Source organism: Hippopotamus amphibius, chromosome 1 (genome assembly GCF_030028045.1).
Source record: "Hippopotamus amphibius kiboko isolate mHipAmp2 chromosome 1, mHipAmp2.hap2, whole genome shotgun sequence".
In the NCBI taxonomy this organism is placed as follows: domain Eukaryota; kingdom Metazoa; phylum Chordata; class Mammalia; order Artiodactyla; family Hippopotamidae; genus Hippopotamus; species Hippopotamus amphibius.
The window spans coordinates 9,977,789-9,993,858 of NC_080186.1; the positions used below are offsets into that span (position 1 = coordinate 9,977,789).

General features: G+C 45.3%; 1 protein-coding gene across 1 annotated transcript in view; it reads right to left on the reverse strand.

Moving 5' to 3' along the window:
* Positions 1 to 1,975: 1,975 nt before the first annotated feature.
* The window catches only part of LRRC38 (leucine rich repeat containing 38), a 39,160-nt gene continuing 25,065 nt past the window's right edge, over positions 1,976 to 16,070 (reverse strand). Inside the window, exon 2 of the mRNA XM_057732614.1 lies at positions 1,976 to 2,598. Within this exon, the coding sequence (XP_057588597.1) occupies positions 2,345 to 2,598 (254 nt within the window). The 3' untranslated portion in view covers positions 1,976 to 2,344. The remainder of the gene's footprint in view (positions 2,599 to 16,070) is intronic.

The window sequence follows — 16,070 nt, forward strand, 5'->3', positions numbered from 1 at the left end:
TCTGTTTGCCTGTATTGTTTCCTCAATGGAAGCACTACCTGCACTGAGGGTGGAGCCCACAGAGGTTGCCTTGGAGTCTGGGAAGATGCTGGCCCACTTCTCCACCTGCCCAGTGACTCTGAGAAGACAGCTCCTCTGAGCCACTCCTCCACTGGAGCCAGCAATGCAGGGAGCTAGAAAGGTGACCAGGAGTCTCCTCAAGGGTGAAGGGGGCAAAGGAGAGTAGAGACAGAGAGTGGAAGAGGAGGAAAGGGAGGGCAGGGAAGCAAGGAGGTGGGAGAAGGAGGCAGGATTCAGCTCAAAACGACCCAATCAGAGGCCCTCAAGTGATGGCTGATTTTATGCATCAATTTGACTGGGTCATAGGGTGCCCAGATATTTGGTTAAACATTCTTCCTGGGTGTGTCTGTGAGGGTGTTTCTGGGTGAGATTAGGCTTGAATCTGTAGACTGAGTAAAGCAGATCACCCTCCCCAAAGTGGGTGGGCAGCACCCAATCCATCTTGAGGGCCTGAACAGAACAAAAAGGTGGAGGAAGGAGGAAACTCTCTCTCTCTCTCCATCTTCCTCTCCAGCTATCCCTCCCTCTCCTCCCCCTCCTCTTCCTCCCTCTCCCTCCTCCCTCCCCCCTCTGCCTGACTTGAGCTGAGTTTTCTCCTGCCTTCAAACTAGAACTCAACCATTGGCTCTCCCAGTTCTCAGGCCTTTGGACTCAGGCTAGAACGGCACCACCAGCATTCCTTTGGTCTCCAGCTGGCTGGCTGCAGACTGTGGGACTTCTCAGTTCCCATAACTGCCTGAGCCAATTCCTGATAATTCAGATAGATGGACAGATAGATAGATCTCCCATTGGTTCTGTTTCTCCGGAAAGCCCTGGCTAATACACCCAATCATCCACTCCTGACTGGCTCCTCCCAGTTACTCTCTGTCACAAGACCTCATTTATTTCCTTCACAGTGCTCATCACTGCCTGCAATTACAGTCTTGTTTACTTGTTTGTTTCACATTCCACGCATAAGAATATGAGGCCCAAGCGAGCCGGGAGCCCCATCTTCCTTACGGAAGGTACGCCCACAGTGCCTGGACCAGCGCACTTAGCAAGCACTCAGGAACTCTCTGTGGGGGCAAAGATGCAAGGGAGAAATGGAGGATGAAATGTAAGGAATATATTATGGGAAACAATGGAGAGATGATTCCCGGAAATATCCCAGGAGCGTCTCACTAGCCCCTCATCTACGTGTCGGTCCCCAGCAAGGCCCAATGCTGCTAACACCCGTCATCTTGCATCAACCTGCTGGGTACATGACATTGTTGCCCACTGTCGCTGAATCAAAGTGCTGCAGTCCACATCCTGGAAAACACTGCCTGTCACAACCTATGCTCCAAAGAAATGTCACACACACACCCTAAGGCCACTGATGGAGGTTTTTCAGAAGCCAAGTCCCAGGTTTTTTGGTTTTTCGGTTTTTTTTTTTTTTTTTAACATTTTGTTGGTCCGATGTAACCTGCTTTTTGGAACCCTGGCCTCCAGTAAAGTTTATCACACGTTCTGGACATGACAAGCCTGGAACTGTGCCAGCACAGAGAATGAACAGGCGTTATTCGGCTGAGGACGGACTCAAGGTTGGGGGAGGTGGCAGGACACGATGGAAACAACTTGGCTGTACTTCAGAGGGAAGAGTGACTCTGAGCAGAGGCCACCACAATTGTACAAAACGACTGTCCTTCTTTACAAGCTGCTACCTCTTAGGATAAGACCCACTCACCAAACTATAATGACAAACACCCTTTGGCCAGGTCTTAGCTTTTTCCTCAGTGCCATTTTAGCCAGATGTGGGGTTGTTCTCTGCATAACATCCCAAGGTGGCTGCAGTCTATTCCAAAGGAGCAGCAGTCCTGCTCCCATGGAGACAGATCTGAACTCCAATCCCCACTATCTGGGCTGCACCTCTCAGGAGGAAGGAGATGTCTGGTCTCCTGGTCCAGGTCAGAGAAACAGACGGCACAAAGTCATCTTTGCCGGCGAGAGCTGCCAGTCTTCACATCCCCGACACTGTTTTCAGCTGCCAGCTCTGAAGCCTGACTCGCCCATCTTCTCCTTACATGCACCTCAAGCCAAGTGGCAGGCTCTCCTCTGGGAATCCTTCCTGGGCTCCTTCGCTTTTTGGATTCTAACCTCTGAGATTGGAGGTCTCACCGGGTGCCCCCAGGGGGCAAGGCTCGAGCAGGTGCTGCTCTGGTCACTGATGGTCAATTCTTCTCCGCTTTCAGCATTTCCCTCTCTTCTCCGAGGGGAGCCACCCACCGGCTGGGGTTCTGGAGAGTGAGGAAGGGGAGGGGGTGGCTCAGTCATCCTCATCCTCGTCTTCCTCCTCGGTGTCTTTGTTGGGGGCGCACCTCTGGAAGCACTGCACCACAGTGGCCAGAAAGAAGCTGGAGATGATGGCAGCGATGGACACGGCCACGCCGGAGAAGATGATGATGAACAGGTCCGTGAGTGAGAGGCTGAACTTGCACTCGCTGAAACTGGCCTCCGACAGCTCGTGCAGGAATATCCTCCTGTTCTCCATGGGCAGGGAGCACTGGATTTCGTCAAGGCCTGTGAGAAGGGCAGGCAGAACAGACAGAGGTTTAGGCTGCAGCCCAGGATTGCCTAAAACTTAGCAAGGTGAGTGCTCACCAAGTGCAAAGCAGGCACATGCCCCCAGACACAGAAGGGGGGAAATGTTGACTTGAATGCAATGTAAACTGTTTCAGAAAGCCTCAGGGTAATTACATGGAAGAAACCAGAATGTGTGGATCCCCCTTGACCTACTTTAAGCGGTGACACTCTTGATTTTTAATCACTCAGGGTGGCGATGGAAGGGAGCGTAATCTTTTCAGGGTTTAGAAGCTCTGTAGACCCTCATCCAGACCTGGTAATACCCAGCAGCATCAGGGGTGGGGCAGAGGGCAGGGCAGAGGCAGTGGGATGCATAGGGGTGATGCCAACCATTGGCGGTACCCTCCGATTTGTAAGGAAGCTTCCCAAGACTTGAATGCCAGCCTTCTTGCCACTGCCACCCAGGAGAAACTGAACAGAGGATCCGTGTAGCACTGTAGAAACGCCACTCACTACCTTAGAAAGGTTCTCCCTTGGCAAGAGTGGGGAAAATAAATATGTAGTTATGATGCTTGCATGAAGCTCCCGTGTGCTTCAGAATCACAGGAAGACTACACCGAAATCCAGATTCCCAGGCTCCACCCCCTGGAGAATCCAATTCAGCAGGTCTGCAGTGGGACCCAAGACTCTGCATTTTTAATAACCAGGTGATTCTGATGTTGCTGGTCCACGAGGCACAGCTGAGAAACATTATCTTCTAGTTGGTGAGGGAGACTGTGAGGGGTTTGAGAGAGAGCTCCTGGGACACCCACCCCACTACAACCAGAGGACCCCCTGCAAACTCTGTTTTATATATTGGGGTTCCCTTTAAGATCTCACTTGAAAAGTGTTTGGGTAATTTAAAAAGAAGTTTCAAATCCACAGGTCCAAAAAAAAGTTACATCTGGGTACATGCTGAGAAAATGCTTCACAGCAACAACAAAAAATATAATCTAGAGTTTACCATAGGCCAGCACTCTTCTAAGCACTCCACATGTAATAAACCTTTTAGTCCTCACAACTCCATGAGATAGGTCCTGCCATCATCCCCATTTTACAGATGGGGAAGCAGGCTCAGAGAGGTGAAGTAACTTGTCCGAAGAGGCACAGCTAGTTAGTGGCCTAGCTTGGACTCTAACTCAAACAGTCTGCCTCCAGAGACCTGGCCTGTAGCCTCTGTGCCTCCAAAAGGAACAGAAAGGGGGTGTGGGGCTGGAGAGGAAAGCCAAGAAGAGAGGGGCCGGGGCACAGGAAGCTGACGCTGTCTTCCCATGGCTGCCACCAGAAGAAGTGGTGGTGACGGAAGCTGTCGGTCACCTGGGAGTGAGGGACATATTCCTAGTGTAATGGGTTTACACCAGGATATTTTAGAGAGAGCTCAGATGACTCCTCCCTTATCAGTAAGCTGTTCCTCTCGGGGTTCCCCACCTGCCATCAAGTGAAGTGGAAGGGCAGCTACGAGAACTGCAGGCTGGTGAATTTTACCCCTTCTACTCACTTGTAGGAGTCAAAAGCTGAGACCATCTGTAGATGGGGTGGTGAGCTAAGGTCTAAAGGATGAGATGGAACCAGGTCTAAAGGATGAGATGGAACCAGCTATGGAAGAACAGTCCAGGAAGAGAAAAAGGAAGCTGGGAAAGAACTCTGAGTTCAGGGAACAGTGCAGCTGGGGCAGCAGAGTGAGCCAAGGGGAATTCAGCATGAGCTGGAGTGGGAGAGATGGGCATGTGCTGAGATGAAGCCCCTGACAACCAGGCTCTCCAAATAAATCCTGTGAACAGAGGCCTCCACCAGAACACCTCCACCACCAACCCTGTTATGGACTGCACTGTATCTCCCCACACCCCAAGTTCATATGTTGAAGCCCTAACTGCCAATGTGACTTGGACATAGGGTCTTGGACATAGGCCTCCAATATATTTGGACACAGCGTCTTTAGGGAGGTAATTAAGGTTAAATGGGTTCATAAGGGTGGGGCCCTGATCAATAGGACTGGTGTCCTTTTAAGAAGAAGAGACAACAGAGAGCTCTCTCTTTCTCTCTCTCTCTCTCTCTCTGCATATGCACAAAGGAAAGTCCATGTAAGGGCAAAGTGAGAAGGTGGCCATCTGCAAGCCAGGGAGAAAGGCCTCAGCAGAAACCAGCCCTGCTGATACCTTGATCTTGGACTCCTAGACTCCGAAATGTGATAAAATACATTTTATCTGTTGCTTAAGCCACCCACTCTGTGGCATTTTGTTATGGCAGCCCTAGTAGACTAATAAAAATCTTAACTGGACATGAACAAAAGATATGGACTTGTGTTAGTATTAAGCTATCAAGACTGTTTGTTACCAAGCATAATCTACATATCCTGACAGATACACAATATGAACTATATACAAAGTCAAGTTACTGCCATAATTTCACAAACTTCAAAAATAAGAAAATGCATGATGTTGAAATGCATAAAAACATCAGACCTGTTTCTGATATGGAGGAGAAGAGAAAAACAAAGTAGTAGTAACTAACATTCACATTGTGCTTACTACATGCCAACACTGTTCTAAGTGTTTTATGCATATGAACTGTAAATTCTCACAACTATTATTATACCCATTTTATGAATGAGAAAACTGAAGCACAGAGAATTCACATAGCTTGCCTGCAGCAATATAACTTCACAGAGATATGAAGACACCATTTTGACATTAAGCTCACCTGCCTGCAATTTCTGATTACCTTTGGCTTCCTTTCAGTTCTCAGGAAAGCTTCAATCGTTCTCTTTTTCAGTGCTTCCTGGTTTCAAAAAGCTGCCTTCAACCCATCTCCAGCATTATCTGAAAATCAGAATGATTTCCTCATACCTCGCTAATTAGCTGGTTTCTGTTCTGCAAAGAGCAGCCCTGCTAACTGCACAGCAATCCTGCCACCACCATTTGGGTCTGTACTGTGTATCTTTCCTTCTCGCTCAGAAACAGAAGATGGAAGAAGAATGACTGAGCTTCCTCCTTCCTTCTGTCCTGGTCCATCTTTTATGCAGCCTATAGCCAACCCACTGATGCTCTCCTCCCCATGGGAACCATTGCCTAGCAACCAGACTCACATTCCCTCCTCACCCTGAATCGGTGCATACATGAGATATCCAAGGAGTTAGCTGGACCAGAGCACTGCAGGTTTCTCCAGTTTATGCTTGACTTTGTTTTTGACTACTTCTTTTCTTAAGCCAAACTTTTGTTTATTTCTGAGCATTTAAAATGCATTTGAACAGAACAGGAGAGCTTTAAGACAGAGTTATAGTGGGGTTCCTTTGCAAACACTGGGTTCTTCAATGGAAAAGCAGGAAAATCAATTGGCCCAACTCTTCTTTTTTTTTTAAGCTCTTTATTGGAATATAATTGCTTTACACTCTTGTACTAGTTTTTGAGGTACACCAAAGTGAATCAGCTGTATTTATACATATATCCCCATATCTCCTCCCTCCCACGACTCACTCCCACCCTCCCTGTCCTGGCCCTCTAAAGCATCACCCATCATTGAGTTGATCTCCCCTTGTTATACAGCAACTTCCCACTAGCTATGTTACATTTGGAAGTGTATCTATGTCTATGCAACTCTCTCACTTCATCCCAGCTTCCCCTTTGCCTCCACCCACCCCCACCCCAGCCCCGTGTCCTCAAGTCCATTCTCTACATCTGCATCTCCACTCTTGCCCTGTCACTGGGTTCATCAGTACCATTTCTTCAGATTCCATATATATGAGTTAACATAAGGTATTTGTTTTTCTCTTTCTGGCTTATTTCACTCTGTATGACAGACTCTAGGTCTACCCACCTCATTACATATAGTTCAACTTCGTTCCTTTTTATAACTGAGTAATATTCCATGGTATATATGTGCCACATCTTGTTTATCCATTCATCTGTTGGTGGGCATTTAGGTTGCTTCCATGTCCTGGCTATTGTAAGTAGTGCTGCAATGAACATTATGGTACATGTTTCTTTTTGGATTATGGTTTTCTCTGGGTATACGCCCAGTAGTGAGATTACAGGGTCATATGGTAGTTCCATTTTTAGTTTTTTAAGGAACTTCCAGACTGTTTTCTATAGTAGCTGTACCAGCTTACATTCCCACCAACAGTGCAGGAGAGTTCCCTTTTCTTCACACCCTCTCCAACATTTATTGTTTCTAGATTTTTTGATGATGGCTATTCAGACCAGTGTGAGGTGATACCTTACTGTGGCTTTGACTTGCATTTCTCTAATGATTAGTGATGTTGAGCATCTTTTCATGTGTCTGTTGGCCATCTGCATGTCTTCTTTGGAGAAATGTCTATTTAGGTCTTCCGCCCATTTGTGAATTGGGTTATTTGCTTTTTTGGTATTAAGCTGCATGAGCTGCTTGTATATTTTGGAGATTAATCCTTTGTCTGCTGCTTCATTGGCAAGCATTTTCTCCCATTCTGAGGGCTGTCTTCTTGTCTTGTTTATGGTTTCTTTCACTGTGCAAAAGCTTTTAAGTTTCATGAGGTCCCATTTGTTTCTTCTTGATTTTATTTCCATGATTCTAGGAGGTGGGTCAAAAAGGATCTTGCTTTGATGTATGGCATAGAGTGTTCTGCCTATGTTTTCCTCTAGGAGTTTTATAGTGTCTGGCTTTACATTTAGGTCTTTAATCCATTTTGAATTTATTTTTGTGCATGGTGTTAGGAAGTATTCTAATTTCATTCTTTTACATGTAGCTGTCCAATTTTCCCAGCACCACTTATCGAAGAGGATGTCTTTTTTCCATTGTATATTCGTGCCTCCTTTGTCAAAGATAAGGTGCCCATATGTGCATGGGTTTACCTCTGGGCTGTCTATTCTGTTCCATTGACCTTCCATTCTATTTTTGTGCCAGTACCATACTGTCTTGATCACTGTAGCCTTGTAGTATAGTTTGAAGTCAGGAAGCCTAATTCCACCAACTCTGTCTTTCCTTCTCAAGATTGCTTTGGCTATTCGGGGTCTTTTGCATTTCCATTCAAATCGTAAGATTTCTTGTTCTAGTTTTGTGAAAAATGCCTTTGGCAATTTGATAGGGATTACGTTGAATCTGTAAATTGTTTTGGGTAGTATAGCCATTTTCACAATATTGATTCTTCCAATCCAAGAACATGGTATGTCCCTCCATCTGTTTGTATCATCTTTGATTTCTTTCATCAGTGTCTTATAGTTTTCTGCATCCAAGTCTTTTGCCTCCTTAGGCAGGTTTATTCCTAGGTATTTTTTTCTTTTTGTTGCAATGGTAAATGGGAGAGTTTCCTTAATTTCTCTTTCTGCTCTTTCATTGTTAGTGTATAGGAATGCAAGAGATTTCTGTGCATTAATTTTATATCCTGCTACTTTACTAAATTCATCAGTTAGTGCTAGCAGTTTTCTGGTAGAGTCTTTAGGGTTTTCTATGTATAATATCATATCATCTGCAAAAAGTGACAGTTTTACTTCTTTTCCAATTTGGATTCCTTTTATTTCATTTTCTTCTCTGATTGCTGTGGCTAAAACTTCCAAAACTATGTTGACTAATAATGGTGAGAGTGGGCACCTTTGTCTTCTTCCTGTTCTTAGAGGGAATGCTTTCATTTTTTCACCATTTAGAACAATGTTGACTGTTGGTTTGTCATATATGGCTTTTATTATGTTGAGGTAATTTCCTTCTATGCCCATTTTCTGGAGAGTTTTTATTATAAATGGATGTTGAATTTTGTAAAAAGCTTTTTCTGCATCTATTGAGATTATCATATGGTTTTTACCCTTCAATTTGTTAATATGATGTATCACATTGATTGATTTGCGTATATTGAAGAATCCTTACATTCCAGGGATAAACCCCACTTGATCATGGTGTATGATCTTTTTAATGTGCTGTTGGATTCTGTTAGCTAGTATTTTGTTGAGGATTTTTGCATCTATATTCATCAGTCGACTCTTCTTAATATTCACCCTGCCCCACCCCCTCGCCAGCCAAAGATGTTGCAAAAATAAACAAGATGGACACCAACGGACTACATGAAGCTCAGGCAGTTTCTAAAACCAAGATAATATTTGCCATTTTTAAACCCATAACAGGGGATTACTACCCAGAGAAAAGGTCTAGAAGTCCTTTTTTCAATGAGCTGTATTAACTGACAAACAACCACCCCAACAAAACAACACAAGCCCACAGAGCCTGCCATTTAAATCCAACCTTTGCTGGCCATGACTCCTCAAGTCGATTTTGATTTCTACAATGTTCTTTGTGCCTTGAGATTAGGCTTGGCATTTTTACAAAGCGGCACTTTTAGAAAATGTCATCTCACATTTCTCTGCGGCTAGAGGAAACAGGCCTGCTTGAAAAGCACCACACAGAAGTCCACCAGGAGTGGAAGACTCTGGACCCACGCCCGATGGAGCCATCACGATAAGATACACTGACTTAATGGGTTTTCATAGCTCACAAAGGGCAGAGAAATGAGAGTCAGCAGGACCCAGTGGGGGGGGCAGGGCACCGCTGCCAGGTGCTCTAAGGACACATTCAAGGCTGACTGCAGAACTCAGGAGTTGGAGTAATCTGACTTTGGGGTCCCCTCTTCTCTCCTGGAGTTACTCTAGACCAGGGTTTCTCAATCGCAGCACTACCGACACTCAGGCCTGGATAATTCTTTGAGGTAGGAGGTTGTCCTATACACTGCAAGATGTTTATCATTATGCCTGCCCTCTACCCACTAGATGCCAGTAGCATCCCCACCTGGTGTGACAATCAGTAATGTCTCCAGACAGTGCCACATGGCTCCAGGAGGAGGGCAGGGAAGGAGACAGAATTCCCTGGTTGAGAACTGCTGCTTTAGACTGAAATGCTCAGCTAAGTCAGTAACCTTGTAAGGCAGGGCTACTCTTAGCTACTAGGCAGACATTTCGTTGTTAAATGGTTTTTTTTTTTTTTTTTCTTTTTTAAGCTCTTTATTGGAATATAATTGCTTTACACTCTTGTACAGCTTTTGAGCTACACCAAAGTGAATCAGCTATATTTATACATATATCCCCATATCCCCTCCCTCCTGAGACTCCCTCCCACCCTCCCTGTCCTGGCCCTCTAAGGCATCACCCATCATTGAGTTGATCTCCCTTTGCTATACAGCAACTTCCCACTAGCTATCTATTTTACAGTTGGTAGTGTATATATGTCTATGCTACTCTCTAACTTCGTCCCAGCTTCCCCTTTGCCCCCCACCCCCCCAACCTCGTGTCCTCCAGTCCATTCTCTGCATCTGCATCCTTATTCTTGCCCTGTCACTGGGTTCCTCAGTACCATTTTTTTAATTCATGCATTAAACAAAATGGGTAAGGTTTAATGCTAGATACAAAAAAGAAAACAAAGGAGAGAGAGAAAGCAAGAAGGAAAGAAGGAAGGAAGGGAAGGAGGAAGGGAGGAGAAAAAAAGAAGAAGATGCAGTCCTGGCCTCAAGTAACTTAGGTCTAATAGGAGGGGCAACAGGACCCGTGCACAAATAGTGATATTTCAAGAGAGAGAGTGAGAGTCACACAAGAGGTCCAGCAAAAGCCAGAGAGCAGTTTGGAGGAGAGCGCGGGGAGGGGGGGGCTTCTGGGGGGAGGCCCAGAGGGGCAGAGGGGGATGGGTGGGCCTGAGCACATGGAGGGGAGGAGGGGAGTCCATGTGACATCCCTACTTGATTTGGAATGTTCTCTCTCCTTTCCTGAGCCCACCTCCTCAGCTGTCTGAGTTAAGAATAGAGAACAAGAGCCAATTTTTATGAGGCACTTCATGTGTTCCAGGCCCTGCACTTAGGGCTTTACACACGTTAGTTCACTTCATCCTCAGGCCAACCCAAAGAGGAGCCTCTAATCATCCCCACTTTACAGATGTTCAAACTGAGACACAGAGAAGTCAAGTGACTTGCCCAAGGCCACACAACCGGAAAACGACAGAGCCTACAGGAACCCCAGCCACTACACCGTCCCATCCACTCTCCTGTGCAGGGAGACCTAAGGCTGCACCTGTCCCACCCAGTACCTCAGGACAAGCTCCCTCCTCCAGGCAGACTGTCTTTTACTTTATTTTATTTTTTAAAGATTTTTTGATGTGGACCATTTTTAAAGTCTCCCCTGAATTTGTCACAGTATTGCTTCTGTTTTGTGTTCTGGCCCTTTGGCCGTGAGGCATGGGGGAATCCTAGCTCCCTGAGTGGGGATCAAACCCATACCCCCCACATTGGAAGGCGAAGTCCCAACCACTGGACCACTAGAGAAGTCCCCAGAGTGTCTTTTAAAGAGATGCTCTAGAACTCTCCAGCAACCTTCCTGGTCCCCAGGGCCTCACCTGGACAGCCTGGAAAGGTGAAGGTGCTGGCATAGTCTCTCCCTGGTCAGAAGAAAGTCTCCAAGGGTACTCTGAGGTGCAGATGTGGAGGGAAACCATCTGGTGAGTGCTAGAACAGACCCCCAGTGGGATCCTGGCTCTACCTCCTGATGTCCTATGACCCTGGGCCAGGCCCAGCCTCCCCAAGCACTGCCTTGTGATGATGCTGTGAGCATGCATTGAGGGGATATCTGAAAAGCTCTTACCAGGGTACCTGGCCACCATTCAAGCTTGAAAAAGCTGCTGTTAGTATTGTTCAGATTTTCAAGGTTTCAGATTGTGCCCATGCCTGACGCCAGGTATCTGAGGAGGGTGCCTGCATTAGTCAGGATTCTCCAAAGAAACAGAACCAATAGGATGAGTATATATAAAGAGACTTATTATAAGGAATTGGTTCATGCCACTCTGGATCTGACAAGTCCCAAGACGTGCAGTCAGGAAGGTGGAGACCCAGGAAAGCTGGTGGCGTAGCTCCAGTCTGAATGCCAAAGGGCTCAGGACCCAGGAACAGCCAATGTTTCAGTTCAACCCAAAGGCAGGAAGGAGCTGATATCCCAGCTGGAGGCAGTCAGACAGGAGGGGTTCCGCCCTACTCAGTGGGGAGTCAGCCTTTTTGCTCAAATCAGGTCTTCAGCTGATTGGATGAGGACTACCCACATTAGCGAGGGTCATCTGCTTTACTCAGTCTACTGATTCAAACATTAATTTCAACCAAAACAGCCTCACAGACACACCCAGAATAATGTCTGACTGAATATCAGGGCACCCCACGACCCCGCCAAGTTGACACCTAAAATCAACCATCACAGTGCTCTTTACACCTCCAGCAGCAAGAGAAATGCTTCTCTAATTACATTAGACTGAGGCAGAAATTTATATGAAACTCTTCTTTCCTCTGCTGACTCAAGCCATCTGAGATGGGGAGGTGGAACTCATTAAGGATTAACAATGTCAAAAGGCTTTGCAGCACTCATCATCAGAGAAATGCAAGTCAAAGCCACAATGAGGTATCACCTCACACCAATCAGAATGGCCATCATCACAAAGTCTGGAAACAACAAATGTTGGAGAGGGTGTGGAGAAAAGGGAACTCTCCTGCACTGTTGGTGGGACTGTAAGTTGGTACAGCCACTATGGAAAACAATTTGGAGGTTCCTTCAAAAACTACAAATAGAACTACCATATGATCCAGTAATCCCACTCCTGGGCATATACCCAAAGAAAACCACAATCCCAAAAGAAACTTGTACCATAATGTTTATTGCAGCACTCTTTACAATAGCCAGGACATGGAAGCAACCTAAATGCCCATCAACAAATGAATGGATACAGAAGATGTGGCATATATATACAATGGAATATTACTCAGCTATAAAAAGGGATGAGATGGAGCTATATGTAATGAGGTGGATAGAACTACAATCTGTCCTACGGAGTGAAGTAAGTCAGAAAGAGAAGGACAAATATTGTATGCTAACTCACATATACGGAATCTAAAAATGGTACTGATGAACTCAGTGACAAGAACAAGGATGCAGATACAGAGAATGGACTGGAGAACTCGAGGTATGGGAGGGGGCGGGGGGTGAAGGGGAAACTGAGAAGAAGCGAGAGAGTAGCACAGACATATATATACTACCAACTGTAAAATAGTCAGTGGGAAGTTGTTGTATAACAAAGGGAGTCCAACTCGAGGATGGAAGATGCCTTAGAGGACTGGGGCAGGGAGGGTGGGGGGGACTCGAGGGGGGGGCGTCAAGGAAGGGAGGGAATATGGGGATATGTGTATAAAAACAGTAAAAAAAAAAAAAGTAAAAAAAAAAAAAAGGCTTTGCAGGTCCACATTCATCCTGAATACAGAGTTGGTGGGGGCTCCTTCTCTGCTCCTCCTCCAGCTCCTCCCTCCTCCTTCTCCCTTTCCTTTCCTTCTTTCTTTTTTTTATTTTTATTTTATTTTATTTTAAATTTTTTTAAATTTATTGGTTGTGTTGGGTCTTCGTTGCTGCACAAGGGCTTTCTCTAGTTGTGGCAAGTGGGGGCTACTCTTCATTGTGATGCGAGGACTTCTCATTGTGGTGGCTTCTCTTGTTGCAGAGCACGGGCTCTAGGGCTTCAGTAGTTGTGGCATGTGGGCTCAGCAGTTATGGCTCACAGGCTTTAGAGCACAGGCTCTGTAGTTGCGGTGCATGGGCTTAGTTGCTCTGCAGCATATGGGATCTTCCCAGACCAGGGATCAAACCCATGTCTCCTACATTGGCAGGTGGATTCTTAAACACTGCGCCACCAGGGAAGTCCTCCTTCTCTTTCTTATTCTTTATATTTTTTAAATTTTGGTAAAATATGCATAACATGAAACTTACCATTTTAACCCCTTTTTAAGTATATAAATTCAGAGGCATTAAGTACATTTACCATGATGTACAACCATCACCACTATCTATTTCCAAAACTTTGTCCTCCCCCAAACTCTGTACCCATTAAACAATAACTCCCCGTGCCCTATTCCCAGCCCCTGGTAACCACTCCCTACTTTCTGTCTCCATGAATTTGCCTACTCACATAAATGGACTCATACAATATTTGTCATTTTATGAAAGGCTTATTTCACTTAGCATAATGTCTGCCAGGTCCAGCCCTGTTGTAGCATGTATCAGCATTTCCTTCCTTTTTAAGGCTGAATAATATTCCATTGCATGGTGACACCACACTTTGTTTATCCATTCATCTACTGATGGGCACTTGGGTTGTCTCCACCTTTCAGTTATTGTAAATAATGCTGCTATAAATCTTGGCACACAAGAGACTTGTTGAAGTCTCTGCTTTCAATTCTTTGGGGTACATAACTGAGAAGTGGAATCGTGGGATCATATTGTAATTCTACATTTAATTTTTTGATGAACCACTGTGGTGATTTTCACTATGATTACACCACTTTATATCCCCATCAACAATGCACAAGGGTTCCAATTTCTCTATATCCTTGCCCACACTTATTATTTTACATTTAAAACAGTGGCCATTTTTGGTGGTTTTGATGTGCATTTCTCTATTGACGAGTAATACTGAGCATCCTTTCATGTGCTTATTGGCCTGCTCCTTCTTTTTAAATGAAGGCTGCAGTCTCCTAAACAGCCTGCATGGGACATTTCCTCAAGGATTAGCAGTCATATTGCAAAAGGTTGGTCCCAGATGAGTCAAAACTGGGTGGGAAACAGGGCTGAGCAACCCTGGGGGAGACCCAGAGGCACATTGGGCAGATTTCTGAAAAGGAAGACTAGGCATATCTCCCAATCCAGTATCATTCACCTGCTACTTTCTGAGCCCTCACCATGCCCTAAACTGGGAAGAGTGTGTGTGTGTAGGGGGTGAGTAGCATTTACTGAGCACCTGCTATGCTCTGGTGCAGTGCACACCCCTTAACACACATCACGGATAGCTGACCTCCCTCTGGGAGGTGAGTGCAGTATCCTCAATTCATAGCTGAGGAAGTGGGCCTCCGAGATCGTTGGCAATTCTCGTACTATTAAATAGGGAAGCCCGAACTCAAACCGTCCTCTCAGTGTGTTTTACTCCAAAGCCTGTGTATCTCCAGTCACTCTATGTTGTCAGTAATGCTGAGAAAAGTGACATGCTCAGCCTCAGGAAACAATCTGACAGAGGAGCCCAAACTGAAATATATCAAGCAATGGAGAAGGAAGAGAATATATGATCGAGGATCGATTGGGGGCTTTACAATTCAGAGAATAAAGAGCCAGATGTGTGGAAGGTCTGGTACGTATTCATTCATATTTATGAAATGAATGCATACCTTTGGGTTCGGGGGTTATTGGGGAGGAATGAGAAAGGCATTGCAGGCAAGAGGCCTGGGTGGAATCTAGAAGTGTGGGTGAGAAACGACATTAGATGTGCCCTCCTTGGCTAGAATAGCACCCCTTGAGTACAATATCTTCCCAAATGACTGGCACTGGCTGATGTCCAGTGGCTGCGTGTGGAGTTGGTGGAGAATCTGGATTAAGAGATTAAAGGATGGCAGCCCTGAGCCAGGCTCAGGCTGCAAAAAAAAAAAAAAAAAAAGATTTTTTTTTTTTTTGGTCAAAGCAACAACAGCAGTCTTTCATTTTAAGAATCTAAAAGAAATTCACATCAGGAGATAAGGCAATGTTGTCACACAGAGACAACTGTCAGGCTGCCCTAATAAGACGGGACACATGTGAGCCTGCTCACTCATTCATGTCACCTGCTGACCCCTGTGCAGGCATGTGAGTTTGTAACCCCCTGGGGCAGTGAGTTTCTGTCTGTCCTGCATCCCAGAGGCAGCCAGGGACTGCAAAGCATGGGCAGAAGTTGAGGGTAAGATCATCCACCCGTGATTAAGATCTCTTGGAAGCCTGGAGTCTAGAGCTGTGATCTTTCACATAATGGTAAAAAAAATTTTTAATTTTTGACTTTTGACTTTTACATAATGGTAAAAAAAATTTTCTTTAATAAGAAATAGAGGAGATTGACACAGGGCTGCAGATGACAGTTCTTCTCAGGACATTAAACACACACTCATACCCCATCATCATCATTTTATAAAAGAGAGAACATTTGACATTTGTACACCATTAAAGCTAAGAAAGGCAGGATAACATCAAATAGGTTAATACACTGGCCTTAACAAACACTCACCGCAGTGCCCTCATTGCTCTCATTTTGCCTGGAAAAAATGACCATTGATAAAGGGCCACATTTGGAAAGCATCATTGTATTCTGTACTCTCTATCCCACCCAGAACAAGGAGCTGGGGACCATTTCCTTATTCTTCAAGACCAGAGGTACAGCTGCAAATTATATCTCCAGGCACAAACCCCCCTTCCTTCCCTCTCCCATATGTATTTGTAAATAAAGTCTTATTGGAACACAGCCAGGCCCACTGGTTTACACATTATCTAAGGCTGCTTCCAAGTTACAACGGCAAGCTTGAGTAGTTGCAAGAGAATATAATGGCTCACAAGACCTAAAAGATTTACTCTCTCGCCCTTAATAGAGAGTTTGCCAACTCCTATCCAAACCTC